General features: G+C 45.4%; 2 protein-coding genes across 5 annotated transcripts in view; both read right to left on the reverse strand.

Annotated features, from left to right (window-relative positions):
- The window catches only part of LOC140122810 (oocyte zinc finger protein XlCOF8.4-like), a 217,981-nt gene that overhangs the window by 105,597 nt on the left and 95,146 nt on the right, over positions 1-17,238 (reverse strand). The window lies entirely within an intron of this gene.
- The window catches only part of LOC140122812 (uncharacterized), a 39,032-nt gene that overhangs the window by 4,886 nt on the left and 16,908 nt on the right, over positions 1-17,238 (reverse strand). The window contains exons 1-2 of one of the 3 annotated variants that reach the window (XM_072144039.1): positions 13,058-13,084; positions 6,872-7,218 (exon numbers count right to left, since the gene is read on the reverse strand). In XM_072144039.1, the coding sequence (XP_072000140.1) occupies positions 6,872-7,019 (148 nt within the window). In that variant the 5' untranslated portion in view covers positions 7,020-7,218; positions 13,058-13,084. Of the gene's footprint in view, positions 1-6,871; positions 7,219-13,057; positions 13,365-17,238 lie in introns of those variants that run through there. The other 2 variants (XM_072144038.1, XM_072144040.1) reach the window with 2 other exon arrangements.

The raw sequence follows: 17,238 nt of genomic DNA on the forward strand, positions 1-17,238 counted from the left end.
CTCTCCATACATCTCTCCTAATCTCCTGATATCTCCTCACATGTAATCACCAGACCACACCCTGTCCTCTCCATACATCTCTCCTTATCTCCAGATACCTCATCACATGTAATCTCCAGTCCACACCCTGTCCTCTCCATACATCTCTCCTAATCTCCTGATATCTCCTCACATGTAATCACTAGTCCACACCCAGTCCTCTCCATACATCTCTCCTAATCTCCTGATATATATCACATGTAATCTCCAGTCCACACCCTGTCCTCTCCATACACCTCTCCTAATCTCCTGATATCTCCTCATAAGTAACCTCCAGTCCACACCCTGTCCTCTCCATACATATATCCTAATCTCATGTAATTTCCACTCCACACCCTGTCCTCTCCATACAACTCTCCTAATCTCCTGATACCTCATCACATGTAATCTCCAGTCCACAACCTGTCCTCTCCATACATCTCTCCTAATCTCCTGATATCTCCTCACATGTAAACTTCAGACCACACCCTGTCCACTCCATACATCTCTCCTAATCTCCTGATATCTCCTCACATGTAATCTCCAGTCCTCACACTGTCCTCTCCATACATCTCTCCTAATCTCCTGATATCTCCTCACATGTAATCTCCAGACCACACCTTGTCCTCTTCATACATCTCTCCTAATCTCCTGATATCTCCTCACATGTAATCTCCAGTCCTCACCCTGTCCTCTCCATACATCTCTCCTAATCTCCTGATATCTCCTCACAAGTAATCTCCAGACCACACCCTGTCCTCTCCATACATCTCTCCTAATCTCCTGATATATATCACATGTAATCTCCAGTCCTCACCCTGTCCTCTCCATACATCTCTCCTAATCTCCTGATATCTCCTCACATGTAATCTCATGTCCTCACCCTGTCCTCCCCATACATCTCTCCTTATCTCCCGATATCTCCTCACATGTAATCTCCAGACCACACCCTGTCCTCTCCATACATCTATCCTAATCTCCTGATATATATCACTTGTAATCTCCAGTCCTCACCCTGTCCTCTCCATACATCTCTCCTAATCTCCTGATATATATCACATGTAATCACTAGTCCACACCCTGTCCTCTCCATACATCTCTCCTAATCTCCTGATATTTATCACATGTAATCTCCCAGTCCTCACCCTGTCCTCTCCATACATCTTGCCTAATCTCCTGATACCTCTTCACATGAAATCTCCAGTCCTCACCCTGTCCTCTCCATACATCTCTCCTAATCTCCTCACATGTAATCTCCAGACCACACCTTGTCCTCTCCCTACATCTCTCCTAATCTCCTGATATCTCCTCACATGTAATCTCCAGACCACACCCTGTCCTCTCCATACATCTCTCCTAATCTCCAGATACCTCATCACATGTAATCTCCAGTCCACACCCTGTCCTCTCCATACATCTATCCTAATCTCCTATCCTAATCTCATGTAATTTTCACTCCACACCCTGTCCTCTCCATACAACTCTCCTTATCTCCTGATACCTCCTCACATATAATCTCCAGTCCTCACCCTGTCCTCTCCATACATCTCTCCTAATCTCCTGATATCTCCTCACATGTAATCACCAGACCACACCCTGTCCTCTCCATACATCTCTCCTTATCTCCAGATACCTCATCACATGTAATCTCCAGTCCACACCCTGTCCTCTCCATACATCTCTCCTAATCTCCTGATATCTCCTCACATGTAATCACTAGTCCACACCCAGTCCTCTCCATACATCTCTCCTAATCTCCTGATATATATCACATGTAATCTCCAGTCCACACCCTGTCCTCTCCATACACCTCTCCTAATCTCCTGATATCTCCTCATAAGTAACCTCCAGTCCACACCATGTCCTCTCCATACACCTCTCCTAATCTCCTGATATCTCCTCATATGTAATCTCCAGTCCACATCATGTCCTCTCCATACATCTCTCCTAATCTCCTGATACCTCCTCACAAGTAATCTCCAGTCCACACCCTGTCCTCTCCATACATCTCTCCTAATCTCCTGAAACCTCCTCACATGTAATCTCCAGTCCTCACCCTGTCCTCTCCATACATCTCTCCTAATATCCTGATACCTCATCACATGTAATCTCCAGTCCTCACCCTGTCCTCTCCATACATCTCTCCTAATATCCTGATACCTCATCACATGTAATCTCCAGTCCACACCCTGTCCTTTGCATACATCTCTCCTAATCTCCTGATATCTCATCACATGTAATCTCCAGTCCTCACACTGTCCTCTCCATACATCTCTCCTAATCTCCTGATATCTCCTCACATGTAATCTCCAGTCCACACCCTGTCCTCTCCATACATCTCTCCTAATCTCTTGAAACCTCCTCACATGTAATCTCCAGTCCACACCCTGTCCTCTCCATATATCTCTCCTAATCTCCTGATATCTCCTCACATGTAATCTCCAATCCTCACCCTGTCCTCTCCATACAACTCTCCTAATCTCCTGATATCTCCTCACATGTAATCTCCAGACCACACCCTGTCCTCTCCATACATCTCTACTAATCTCCTGATATATATCACATGTAATCTCCAGTCCACACCCTGTCCTCTCTATACATCTCTCCTAATCTCCTGATATCTATCACATGTAATCTCCAGTCCACACCCTGTCCTCTCCATACATTTCTCCTAATATCCTGATATCTCCTCATATGTAATCTCCAGTCCACACCCTGTCCTCTCCAAACATCTCTCCTAATCTCCTGATATCTCCTCACATGAAATCTCCTAGTCCTCTCCATAAATCTCTCCTAATCTCCTGAAATCTCCTCACATGTAATCTCTAGACCACACCCTGTCCTCTCCATGCATCTCTCCTAATCTCCTGATATCTCCTCACATGTATGGAGAGGATAGGCTGGGGACTGGAGATTACATGTGAGGAGGTATCAGGAGATTAAGAGAGATGTATGGAGAGGACAGGGTGAGGACTGGAGAGTAAATCTCTCCTAATCTCCTGATACCTCATCACATGTAATCTCCAGTCCTCACCCTGTCCTCTCCATACATCTCTCCTAATCTCCTGATATCTCCTCACATGTAATCTCCAGTCCTCACCCTGTCTTCTCCATACATCTCTCCAAATCTCATGATATATATCACATGTAATCTCCAGTCCTCACCCTGTCCTCTCCATACATCTCTCCTAATCTCCTGATATATATCACATGTAATCTCCAATCCACACCCTGTCCTCTCCATACATCTCTCCTAATCTCCTGCTACCTCCTCACATGCAATCTCCAGTATACACCCTGTCCTCTCCATACATCTACCGTAATCTCCTGATACCTCCTCACATATAATCACCGGTCCTTACCCTGTCCTCTCCATACATCTCTCCTAATCTCCTGATATCTCCTCACATGTAAACACTAGTCCACACCCTGTCCTCTCCATACATCTCTCCTAATCTCCTGATATATATCACATGTAATCCACACCCTGTCCTCTCCATACATCTCTCCTAATCTCCTGATATCTCCTCACATATAATCTCCAGTCCTCACCCTGTCCTCTCCATACATCGCTCCTAATCTCCTAATATTTCCTCACAAGTAATCTCCAGACCACACCCTGTTCTCTCCATACATCTCTCCTAATCTCCTGATATCTCCTCACAAGTAATTTCCAGTCCACACCCTGTCCTCTCCATACATCTCTCTTAATCTCCTGATATCTCCTCACATGTAATCTCCAGTCCACAGCCTGTCATCTCCATACATCTCTCCTAATCTCCTGCTACCTCCTCATATGTAATCTCCAGTACACACCCTGTCCTCTCCATACATCTCTCCTAATCTCCTGATATCTCCTCACATGTAATCTCCAGTCCTCACCCTGTCCTCTCCATACATCTCAGATCTCCTGATATATATCACATGTAATCTCCAGTCATCACCCTGTCCTCTCCATACATCTCTCCTAATCTCCTGATATCTCCTCAAATGTAATCTCCAATCCTCACCCTGTCCTCTCCCTACATCTCTCCTAATCTCCTGATATCTCCTCACAAGTAATCTCATGTCCTCACCCTGTCCTCCCCATACATCTCTCCTTATCTCCTGATATCTCCTCACATGTAATCTCCAGACCACACCCTGTCCTCTCCATACATCTATCCTAATCTCCTGATATATATCACTTGTAATCTCCAGTCCTCACCCTGTCCTCTCCATACATCTCTCCTAATCTCCTGATATATATCACATGTAATCACTAGTCCACACCCTGTCCTCTCCATACATCTCTCCTAATCTCCTGATATTTATCACATGTAATCTCCAGTCCACACCCTGTCCTCTCCATACATCTCTCCTAATCTCCTGATATCTCCTCACATGTAATCTCCCAGTCCTCACCCTGTCCTCTCCATACATCTTGCCTAATCTCCTGATATCTCCTCACATGTATTCTCCAGTCCTCACCCTGTCCTCTCCATACATCTCTCCTAATCTCCTGATATATATCACATGTAATCTCCAGTCCACACCCTGTCCTCTCCATACATCTCTCCTAATCTCCTGCTACCTCCTCACATGTAATCTCCAGTATACACCCTGTCCTCTCCATACATCTCTCCTAATCTCCTGATACCTCTTCACATGTAATCTCCAGTCCTCACCCTGTCCTCTCCATACATCTCTCCTAATCTCCTGATATCTCCTCACATGCAATCTCCAGACCACACCCTGTCCTCTCCATACATCTCTCCTAATCTCCTGATATATATCACATGTAATCTCCAGTCCTCCCCCTGTCCTCTCCATACATCTCTCCTAATCTCCTGATATATATCACATGTAATCTCCAGTCCTCACCCTGTCCTCTCCATACATCTCCCCTAATCTCCTGATATATATCACTTGTAATCTCCAGTCCTCACCCTGTCCTCTCCATACATCTCTCCTAATCTCCTGATATATATCACATGTAATCACTAGTCCACACCCTGTCCTCTCCATACATCTCTCCTAATCTCCTGATATTTATCACATGTAATCTCCAGTCCACACCCTGTCCTCTCCATACATCTCTCCTAATCTCCTGATATCTCCTCACATGTAATCTCCCAGTCCTCACCCTGTCCTCTCCATACATCTTGCCTAATCTCCTGATATCTCCTCACATGTATTCTCCAGTCCTCACCCTGTCCTCTCCATACATCTCTCCTAATCTCCTGATATATATCACATGTAATCTCCAGTCCACACCCTGTCCTCTCCATACATCTCTCCTAATCTCCTGCTACCTCCTCACATGTAATCTCCAGTATACACCCTGTCCTCTCCATACATCTCTCCTAATCTCCTGATACCTCCTCACATGTAATCTCCAGTCCTCACCCTGTCCTCTCCATACATCTCTCCTAATCTCCTGATATCTCCTCACATGCAATCTCCAGACCACACCCTGTCCTCTCCATACATCTCTCCTAATCTCCTGATATATATCACATGTAATCTCCAGTCCTCCCCCTGTCCTCTCCATACATCTCTCCTAATCTCCTGATATATATCACATGTAATCTCCAGTCCACACCCTGTCCTCTCCATACATCTCTCCTAATCTCCTGCTACCTCCTCACATGTAATCTCCAGTATACACCCTGTCCTCTCCATACATCTCTCCTAATCTCCTGATACCTCCTCACATGTAATCTCCAGTCCTCACCCTGTCCTCTTCATACATCTCTCCTAATCTCCTGATATCTCCTCACATGCAATCTCCAGACCACACCCTGTCCTCTCCATACATCTCTCCTAATCTCCTGATATATATCACATGTAATCTCCAGTCCTCCCCCTGTCCTCTCCATACATCTCTCCTAATCTCCTGATATATATCACATGTAATCTCCAGTCCTCACCCTGTCCTCTCCATACATCTCCCCTAATCTCCTGATATATATCACATGTAATCTCCAGTCCTCCCCCTGTCCTCTCCATACATCTCTCCTAATCTCCTGATATCTCCTCACATGTAATCACTAGTCCACACCCTGTCCTCTCCATACATCTCTCCTAATCTCCTGATATATATCACATGTAATCTCCAGTCCTCCCCCTGTCCTCTCCATACATCTCTCCTAATCTCCTGATATATATCACATGTAATCTCCAGTCCTCCCCCTGTCCTCTCCATACATCTCTCCTAATCTCCTGATATATATCACATGTAATCTCCAGTCCCCCCCTGTCCTCTCCATACATCTCTCCTAAGCTCCTGATATAAATCACATGTAATCTCTAGTCCTCCCCCTGTCCTCTCCATACATCTCTCCTAATCTCCTGATATAAATCACATGTAATCTCCAGTCCTCACCCTGTCCTCTCCATACATCTCTCCTAATCTCCTGATATATATCACATGTAATCTCCAGTCCTCACCCTGTCCTCTCCATACATCTCTCCTAATCTCCTGATATATATCACATGTAATCTCCAGTCCTCCCCCTGTCCTCTCCATACATCTCTCCTAATCTCCTGATATATATCACATGTAATCTCCAGTCCTCTCCCTGTCCTCTCCATACATCTCTCCTAATCTCCTGATATAAATCACATGTAATCTCCAGTCCTCCCCCTGTCCTCTCCATACATCTCTCCTAATCTCCTGATATATATCACATGTAATCTCCAGTCCTCACCCTGTCCTCTCCATACATCTCTCCTAATCTCCTGATATATATCACATGTAATCTCCAGTCCTCCCCCTGTCCTCTCCATACATCTCTCCTAATCTCCTGATACCTCCCCACATGTAATCTCCAGTCCACAGCCTGTCCTCCCCATATATCTGAAAACTCACCACAGAACATATTGACATCACACAAATCTTTGAAGGTTCCACCTTTCTGCTGTCTCTGTGCACCTTGCCTTGTAGACTGGTAGCCTTTGTGACGAGGTTCTCTCTCCTTTGTGCCAATTATTTTAGAATTTTTGCATTTAAACGACATTCTCAACAGTTGAAGACGTTTAACCAGTGCACATGTGCGGAGGTCAAAGATGATGGGAAGATGAGGCCATGGACACAGTCCTCACCTGCGTAGGGTCCCACCATCACATCACTTTCCCCACTGTCATCAGGTACATCATCCGAGTGGAAGGAGAATAAGGGTGAGGGTCTCATCTCATGGGAAAGCAGAAAATCATCACCTACAACAAACAGAAGATACTTGCTGAATACAGCCTGCTCTACAATCCCAGAAATCAATGGGGTGGCAATCATCAACAAGGTCTATGAAACATTATGTCACTACAGGAACGAATGAAGAATCTGATAACCGGTTGTGAAGATCTATCCAGAATGTTTACATGGCGGACACGATGGCAAGCACTTAGTATATAAGCTCCTGGGGCACATGGTGTCATGTCCTATATATAGTGTTTGAGTGATATCTACGAGAAAGGATCCCTCAGGGTTTGGTCCCGGCTCCTGTCCCGTCAGCCTACGTAAGGCCAAGCTTACAGCAGATAGAGATAACCATTGGCCATTAATAAATACAAACATTGGAGATGTTTACTGTGTACAGGACCTCCCAATAGTCCCTGATGGTAGATTTCAAGAGATAGTAGAATGGGAAATGGTTGAGATTAAACTGTCTAGACGGTCCAAATCCACAATCTTCTCAAGTGCACAATCACACCTGGTAGATCTTTGTGTTGCAGTCGGAACAGATAGCAGTTGTATGGCAGGAAAAGCTGAGGTGGATATTCTGTATGTAAGAGGTATCTGATCAGTCACTCCTACTCTAGGCCATCCGCCAGGCACAAGTCCTGAGGTCTAGAGCCTTTAGATCCTGTCAGAAAAGTCCAGGATTGAAGGATACATGTCTGGGTTAATTTAGGCATCATCCTTTACCATTCCCTCAGCCTGTCACACAGATTAGGTACAGTTAGAGTAAGAAGTAATTTTCTGGTGACACTGGGTCAAGGTTAGAAAGAGAGGAATGATACCAGAATGTGACTGCAGGAGGAACTAACAACAAGGTCGTGATTACTGCTGATGGCTCCTGGGAGATGTGATGATGAAAGCCTAATATCCGTAGGCAACTCCAGGATGAAATGGAGGGCCTGATATCTGCTTGTGACTCCAAGATATGATGAGGAGGTCCTGACATCTGCTGGTGACTGCAGGATTATGTGATGAAGAGGTCCTGATATCTGCTGGTGACTGCAGGATTATGTGATGAGGAGGTCCTGACATCTGCTGGTGACTGCAGGATTATGTGATGAGGAGGTCCTGACATCTGCTGGTGACTGCAGGATTATGTGATGAGGAGGTCCTGATATCTACTGGTGACTGCCGGATTATGTGATGAAGAGGTCCTGATATCTGCTGGTGACTGCAGGATTATGTGATGAGGAGGTCCTGACATCTGCTGGTGACTGCAGGATTATGTGATGAGGAGGTCCTGACATCTGCTGGTGACTGCAGGATTATGTGATGAGGAGGTCCTGATATCTGCTGGTGACTGCCGGATTATGTGATGAAGAGGTCCTGATATCTGCTGGTGACTGCAGGATTATGTGATGAGGAGGTCCTGACATCTGCTGGTGACTGCAGGATTATGTGATGAGGAGGTCCTGACATCTGCTGGTGACTGCAGGATTATGTGATGAGGAGGTCCTGACATCTGCTGGTGACTGCAGGATTATGTGATGAGGAGGTCCTGACATCTGCTGGTGACTGCAGGATTATGTGATGAGGAGGTCCTGACATCTGCTGGTGACTCCATATTATGTGATGATGAGTTCCTGATATCTGATGGTGACTGCAGGATTATGTGATGAGGAGGTCCTGACATCTGCTGGTGACTGCAGGATTATGTGATGAGGAGGTCCTGACATCTGCTGGTGACTGCAGGATTATGTGATGAGGAGGTCCTGATATCTGCTGGTGACTACAGGATTATGTGATGAGGAGGTCCTGACATCTGCTGGTGACTCCATATTATGTGATGATGAGTTCCTGATATCTGATGGTGACTGCAGGATTATGTGATGAGGAGGTCCTGACATCTGCTGGTGACTGCAGGATTATGTGATGAGGAGGTCCTGATATCTGCTGGTGACTGCAGGATTATGTGATGAGGAGGTCCTGACATCTGCTGGTGACTGCAGGATTATGTGATGAGGAGGTCCTGATATCTGCTGGTGACTGCAGGATTATGTGATGAGGAGGTCCTGACATCTGCTGGTGACTGCAGGATTATGTGATGAGGAGGTCCTGATATCTGCTGGTGACTGCAGGATTATGTGATGAGGAGGTCCTGACATCTGCTGGTGACTGCAGGATTATGTGATGAGGAGGTCCTGACATCTGCTGGTGACTTCAGGATGTGATGAGGACGAGGGCCGGATATTTGCTGGTGACTCCAGGATGTGATTGAGATGAGGGCCCAATATCCACAGGTGATTCCAGAATGAGATAGAGCTGAGGGCCCAATATCCACAGGTGATTCCAAGATATGATTGAGATGAGGGCCCAATATCCACAGGTGATTCCAAGATATGATTGAGATGAGGGCCCAATATCCACAGGTGATTCCAGGATGAGATGGAGAAGAGGGCCCAATATCCACAGGTGATTCCAGGATGAGATGGAGAAGATGGCCCAATATCCGCAGGTGATTCCAGGATATGATTGAGATGAGGGCCCAATATCCACAGGTGATTCCAGGATGAGATGGAGAAGAGGGCCCAATATCCACAGGTGATTCCAGGATGAGATGGAGAAGAGGGCCCAATATCCACAGGTGATTCCAAGATATGATTGAGATGAGGGCCCAATATCCACAGGTGATTCCAGGATGAGATGGAGATGAGGGCCCAATATCCACAGGTGATTCCAGGATGAGATGGAGAAGAGGGCCCAATATCCGCAGGTGATTCCAGGATATGATTGAGATGAGGGCCCAATATCCACAGGTGATTCCAGAATGAGATAGAGCTGAGGGCCCAATATCCACAGGTGATTCCAGAATGAGATAGAGCTGAGGGCCCAATATCCACAGGTGATTCCAAGATATGATTGAGATGAGGGCCCAATATCCACAGGTGATTCCAAGATATGATTGAGATGAGGGCCCAATATCCACAGGTGATTCCAGGATGAGATGGAGAAGAGGGCCCAATATCCACAGGTGATTCCAGGATGAGATGGAGAAGAGGGCCCAATATCCACAGGTGATTCCAGGATGAGATGGAGAAGAGGGCCCAATATCCACAGGTGATTCCAGGATAAGATGGAGATGAGGGCCCAATATCCACAGGTGATTCCAGGATGAGATTGAGATGAGGTCCTGATATCTGCTGGTGACTCCAGGATGTGATGGTGATGAGGGCCCAATATCCACAGGCGATTCCAGGATGTGATTGAGATGAAGGTTGAATATCTGCTGGTGACTCCAGGATTTTGTGATGATGAGGTTCTGATATCTGCTGGTGACTCCAGTGTGTTATGATGACAAGGGCCTGATATCTGCTGGTGACTCCAGGATTTTGTGATGATTAGGTCCTGATATCTGCTGGTGACTCCAGGATTTTGTGATGATGAGGTTCTGATATCTGCTGGTGACTCCAGGATTTTGTGATGATGAGGTCCTGATATCTGCTGGTGACTCCAGGATTTTGTGATGAGGAGGTCCTGATATCTGCTGGTGACTCCAGGATTTTGTGATGATGAGGTCCTGATATCTGCTGGTGACTCCAGGATTTTGTGATGATGAGGTCCTGATATCTGCTGGTGACTCCAGGATTTTGTGATGATGAGGTCCTGATATCTGCTGGTGACTCCAGGATTTTGTGATGATGAGGTCCTGATATCTGCTGGTGACTCCAGGATTTTTTGTGATGATGAGGTCCTGATATCTGCTGGTGACTCCAGGATTTTGTGATGATGAGGTCCTGATATCTGCTGGTGACTCCAGGATTATGCGATGATGAGGTTGTGATATCTGCTGGTGACTCCAGGATTCTGTGATGATGAGGTCCTGATATCTGCTGGTGACTCCAGGATTTTGTGATGATGAGGTCCTGATATCTGCTGGTGACTCCAGGATTTTGTGATGATGAGGTCCTGATATCTGCTGGTGACTCCAGGATTTTGTGATGATGAGGTCCTGATATCTGCTGGTGACTCCAGGATTTTGTGATGATGAGGTCCTGATATCTGCTGGTGACTCCAGGATTTTGTGATGATGAGGTCCTGATATCTGCTGGTGACTCCAGGATTTTGTGATGATGAGGTCCTGATATCTGCTGGTGACTCCAGGATTTTGTGATGATGAGGTTCTGATATCTGCTGGTGACTCCAGGATTTTGTGATGATGAGGTCCTGATATCTGCTGGTGACTCCAGGATTTTGTGATGACAAGGGCCTGATATCTGCTGGTGACTCCAGGATTTTGTGATGATGAGTTCCTGATATCTGCTGGTGACTCCAGGATTTTGTGATGATGAGGTTCTGATATCTACTGGTGACTCCAGGATTTTGTGATGATGAGTTCCTGATATCTGCTGGTGACTCCAGGATTTTGTGATGATGAGGTCCTGATATCTGCTGGTGACTCCAGGATTCTGTGATGATGAGGTCCTGATATCTGCTGGTGACTCCAGGATTTTGTGATGATGAGTTCCTGATATCTGCTGGTGACTCCAGGATTTTGTGATGATGAGTTCCTGATATCTGCTGGTGACTGCAGGATTTTGTGATGATGAGGTCCTGATATCTGCTGGTGACTCCAGGATTTTGTGATGATGAGGTCCTGATATCTGCTGGTGACTCCAGGATTTTGTGATGATGAGGTCCTGATATCTGCTGGTGACTCCAGGATTATGCGATGATGAGGTTCTGATATCTGCTGGTGACTCCAGGATTTTGTGATGATGAGTTCCTGATATCTGCTGGTGACTGCAGGATTTTGTGATGATGAGGTCCTGATATCTGCTGGTGACTCCAGGATTTTGTGATGATGAGGTCCTGATATCTGCTGGTGACTCCAGGATTTTGTGATGATGAGGTCCTGATATCTGCTGGTGACGCCAGGATTTTGTGATGATGAGGTCCTGATATCTGCTGGTGACTCCAGGATTTTGTGATGACAAGGGCCTGATATCTGCTGGTGACTCCAGGATTTTGTGATGATGAGGTCCTGATATCTGCTGGTGACTCCAGGATTTTGTGATGATGAGGTACTGATATCTGCTGGTGACTCCATATTATGTGATGATGATGATGACCTGATATCTGCTGGTGACTCCAAGATTATGTGATGATGAGGTCCTGATCGCTACTGGTGACTCCAAGATTATGTGATGACGAGGTCCTGATATCTACTGGTGACTCCAAGATTATGTGATGATGAGGTCCTGATATCTACTGGTGACTCCAAGATTATGTGATGATGAGGTCCTGATATCTACTGGTGACTCCAAGATTATGTGATGATGAGGTCCTGATATCTACTGGTGACTCCAAGATTATGTGATGATGAGGGCCTGATATCTGCTGGTGACGCCAGGATGCGATGGTGATGAGGTCCTGATATCTGCTGGTGACTCAGGATTATGTGATGATGAGGACCTGATATCTTCTGGTGATGCCAGGGTGCGATGGTGATGAGGTCCTCATTTCCGCTGGCGACTCCAGGATGATGTGATGATGAGGGTTTGATATCTGCTAGTAACCCCTTGAGAAGATTTGAGCATCATGTCCCAAGATATCATCAATATGATAAATGATCATTGTAGAAAAAGGTGGGTAAAGACACATCCTCCATTAACTCCAGTCCATAAATTAGTGTCAACCCAGGAAAAGGCAAAAAAAAAAACAAAATCCATGGCTGCTAAAATTCCTTCCCAACCCAAAATTTGGCCTGGATCAAAATCAGATACTTAGAAAATGTATTTTTCCAATAGCCCTTGATATTTTGATGAATGTACAACATGAGCTCATTTGGGGTGGAGAATCTCTTATTCTTTTGGGACTTACCGCTGAAGGACACGTTGTACAGATCTGGCTCTTCCTCTTCTCTCTCGGACATGACATTGGCCATATACTTCAGCAGATGTTGCAGGTCATTCTGTTACTGAAGAGTCCAGCCACCCATCAGCTCTTCACTAGGGTCTCATGTTATGCTGGTGACATGGTGTCCATGTTTAAAGGCCATTACAGGACGTGGAAGATGTGAAGGAACAAAGCAGGGAGCTGGAGGTTTTAGAGATGAACACTACTAATATGTGTTGTCACCACGTCTCTGTCCCATTATAGTGGACATGAAGCCTCCAGGTCTAGATATCTGTAATAAGAGCATTTATTGTAGTCAGACACATGGACAGAAAACATAAGTTCTGTGCCACAATTCCTCCATAGAGACCCTCTTACTCCTAGACCCTACTTGCTAACTCTAGGTCTAATTAGCAACATTGGTGTGACCAGATCCACCACATACTTCATGGCCTATGTTACAGCTCGAAAATCGGGGCATTGGGCACTTCACACAGTTGAGGTGTGGGTGCTCCAGGAAGTGCTAAGAGGGTTCTATAAGTCATCGGAGGCAGGAGAAGACTGGAGACCAAATGTAGACATGTGGACAGCAATACTAGGAGGAACTAGAAAGCTGAGAAAATAGACTTACCGGTAATTGGGATTCCATGAGTTCACCATGACCCAAAACCATCCCTACAACTACAAGACCATGGACTTCAAGTTACCCAAAAACCCCAAATATTATTGTAAAATACCAAAGGAATTAAATTAGGAAGGTCCAATTCTATTTTACATGAAGTCCCAAATGACAGAAAATTATCACATATCAGGAATCATTAACCCCTTAACGATATGTCGGCCGCAGAGATGACACCGGATCAGCTAGAGATCAGAGCTGAGCCGGCAGTGGAATACACTGGGTGTCAGCTGTAGCCAATAGCTGACACCCCAGTGTAACACCTGCAGTCGGAGTGGGCTCTGACCGCAAGCGTTTAACCTGTTAACCATTTAACTTGGCTCACAGGGGTCTCTCCCCTACGACCCCCCCCTTCCTGTGCCATCTAAGGGGGCGCCAATCACTGTCATAGCAGCTGTAAGATGCCATCTGTGCATGTGCAGACACAGCTAACCCCCTGCAATACATCAGTACTTCAGGCTATTATCACAAACACATAAGATGATTGATTCTTCATGTCCCATCTAATAAAAAGGTTAAAAAAATGTCCTCAAATAAAAATAAATTAATAAAAATGGCCATAAGCCCCATAAACATATAAAGAGACATAAAAGACACAAAAAAGTATAACTCATAACACAAACCCCACATCCAGAGGAAGCGTAGAATTGAAAAAGATTATTGATCCCTCACAATGAACACTGTAGAAAAAAAAAACGTTAAAAACCCAAAAATTATCATCTGTCCCCGGTGCAGCGGCATGACGTGAGCACGACGCGCTTAGACCTCCTCCCCGCTCTGCTCCTCCGCGTCCTCCATGAGGCGATCCCAGCCTAGAGCAGTATGGAGTATGAACGGCCTTGCTGGGTCAGAACGCTCCGCTGCCCCACCGTTTGCGTCCTCTAAGCGGTCCTGAATGTCGTGCCGTTACCGATACTGTGTCCAGGGGGCTGCTGAGGATCTTCTTTGCCCGGGGTTTCCCAGGATCGGACCCGGGCTACGGCATCAGTGGCAGTACTGGGCGCAATCTGGATGCAGAGGAGAGACGATCGAAGCTCCTGATCCAAAGCCACGCTGCCAGCAGGTCTACACCGAGGTTGGTGGTTCCCGCTCCGGAAAAGGGCTGTGTGGGTCAAAGAAGCCGGATTGAAGAACAGGGAATGTGAAGCCAGATAAGTACCAAGTTAATGAAACTGCAACATGGCATTTTTATTGGCCTTTAACCCATATGTCTGTTGAACTAAGTCTGCGGCTGTATCAATATACTGAGGGGTTCCCTCCCTGAGTGCTGGCTGGCTTATTAACATTTAACAGCTGTTCTAACTTTTGGGCAGGCGGATTACTATACTAACTGTACTAACTCAGCTAATCTACATGAATCTGATATCTGTCTCTTGACCCCAGAGTTTTCTGGGAACGGATTGTTTCTCCTATACCTGTATCTGCCCATAACCACTCTGACTGTGTCAAAATACTGAGTGATGGCTGGCTTTCTAATTTCTAACAACTGTACTAATTACCGGTTAAGTGGATTACTATACTAACTGCCTTAACTTTGCCAAGAGTGCACAGAATCGACATCTGCTTCTCGACCCCAGAGTTATCCAGGGATGGACTTTTGTTCTTATATCTGTATTTTTTATATTTTTTTTGTAACACTTTTCTTTGCAGATTCCGGCTAACTGAATAACAGCAGGCTGGCTAATTAACTGGCCAAATTTATCGGTGTCCCCGGTTTCCTGGGACATGGGAAAGTTGTTGTATTAATTGACGGGGCTTATCTTGTGTATGTCTGCCGGTGGGCTAACTAACATTTGTCAAAATTATCTGCTTATTACCTCTGTCTATACATAGTCTATATCTGTTTGCTAACCCCAGAGCTTTTGGGGAAAGGTCTGTTGGTGGTCTATTTACTGCAGGGGTTAATTTCCTATGCATTTGAAGGTTGCTTTATAATTGTTTGTTTGCTTTCCACGCGGCAGTTGCTCTGTCATTGTTAACTCTATTAAATTGTTTAATTACGAAAAAGCCCCCCAAAAACCAAGGAAGTAAAATCCAGAGGTTTATCCTCTCCAAAGGAGAAAGAAAAGGCTGAGGGGAAAGTAGAATCCACAGGAAAGTTGGACAAGTTGTGGAAATCCCCCAGTATCAAGACAAGACAGGTGGGGAAAACCCCTCAAAGCCAGGCAGACCCTCCAGAAGATGGGGCAACAGGGGGGGTTCTAGGTATGAGGTACTCCCGGTGCAGGGAGAAGAGGGAGAGCAAAATCCCATTCTTAGGTAAATGTTCAAAAACTTAACTCCTCCTTAAGAATTGAAAAAGGAAACGGGAGATGTCAAATCAGATATTTCCCTCATCCGAGGGGATTTGGGTAAAATCAGAAATTCCCTGGCAGAGACTAGGGCACAAGTAAAAACATTAGAAAAAGAGCAGAGGGCCCTAGGAAAATCAACAGAAAAACTAGAGAAGGAGAATAAGTTCCTGAGGGAAAAATTAACAGACCTAGAAGATAGGTCCAGAAGATCCAATCTGCGGATTGTGGGGTTCCCCGAGGATTCAGGGGACAAGGAATTAGAAATATTTCTGGAAAAATGGATAGAAGATACTTTGAAAGTAGAAGGGCTTTCTAGGACTATTTCAATAGAAAGGGCCCATAGGGTCCCAGGAAAATTCCCTCCGGTGGGCTCTCCCCCCAGAGTGATATTAGCAAAACTTCTAAACTCAAAGGGGGGGTACTTTGTGGCTGCAGACCTTTTTTTTTTTTCCCTCTCTGACAAATGGAACTACAGATAGTTACTGCACGAAAAGGTGTATGGTGGAGGACTGCATAAAAAGGCATCTTCCATCCATAGTCTGCCTATTAGAAACTCATCTCACTGTAGAATCAAAACAATGGTTGGAAAAGAAATGGGCCTCAAAGGTATTTCACTCGTTTGGTTCCTCATACTCCAGGGGGGTAACAGTTCTGTTCCACAATAGGATTGATTACAAAATCTTTAAAGTGGAGATTGATAAATTGGGGAGGTATATATTTTTTTATGGGTCCTGGAGGGAGCAAGTTAATATCTTGGCGTTTGTTTACATTCCCCCGCCATTCTCATTCATAATTTTTGGAAAGCTTTTGGAATTTATGGAGGTAAGGGATCCATTCCCAGTCTTTATAATGGGTGATATCAACGCCATTATGGATGGGGAAAAAGACAGAATGAGGATGAGGGGTAACACGAGCTACAAGAACAGTAGCACACCAAATTTGAGGAATTTTTGTATGAAAGCCGGTTTTGTTGATGTTTGGCGGTTCCTATATTCTGAAAAAAAAGCTTTTTCTTGTTTTAGTCAGACCCACGAGAGCTTCTCCAGAATAGATTTATGTCTGGTAAACAACAAGGCCCTGGATTTAATAAATGGGATGAAGTATGAAACCATCACTATTTCTGATCATGCCCCGGTGGCTTTAAGGTTGAAAGCTGGGGGAAGAAGTAAGGGAGAAATCTCCTTCAGAATGAA

The sequence above is a fragment of the Engystomops pustulosus genome, chromosome 3 (genome assembly GCF_040894005.1).
Source record: "Engystomops pustulosus chromosome 3, aEngPut4.maternal, whole genome shotgun sequence".
Lineage (NCBI taxonomy): Eukaryota > Metazoa > Chordata > Amphibia > Anura > Leptodactylidae > Engystomops > Engystomops pustulosus.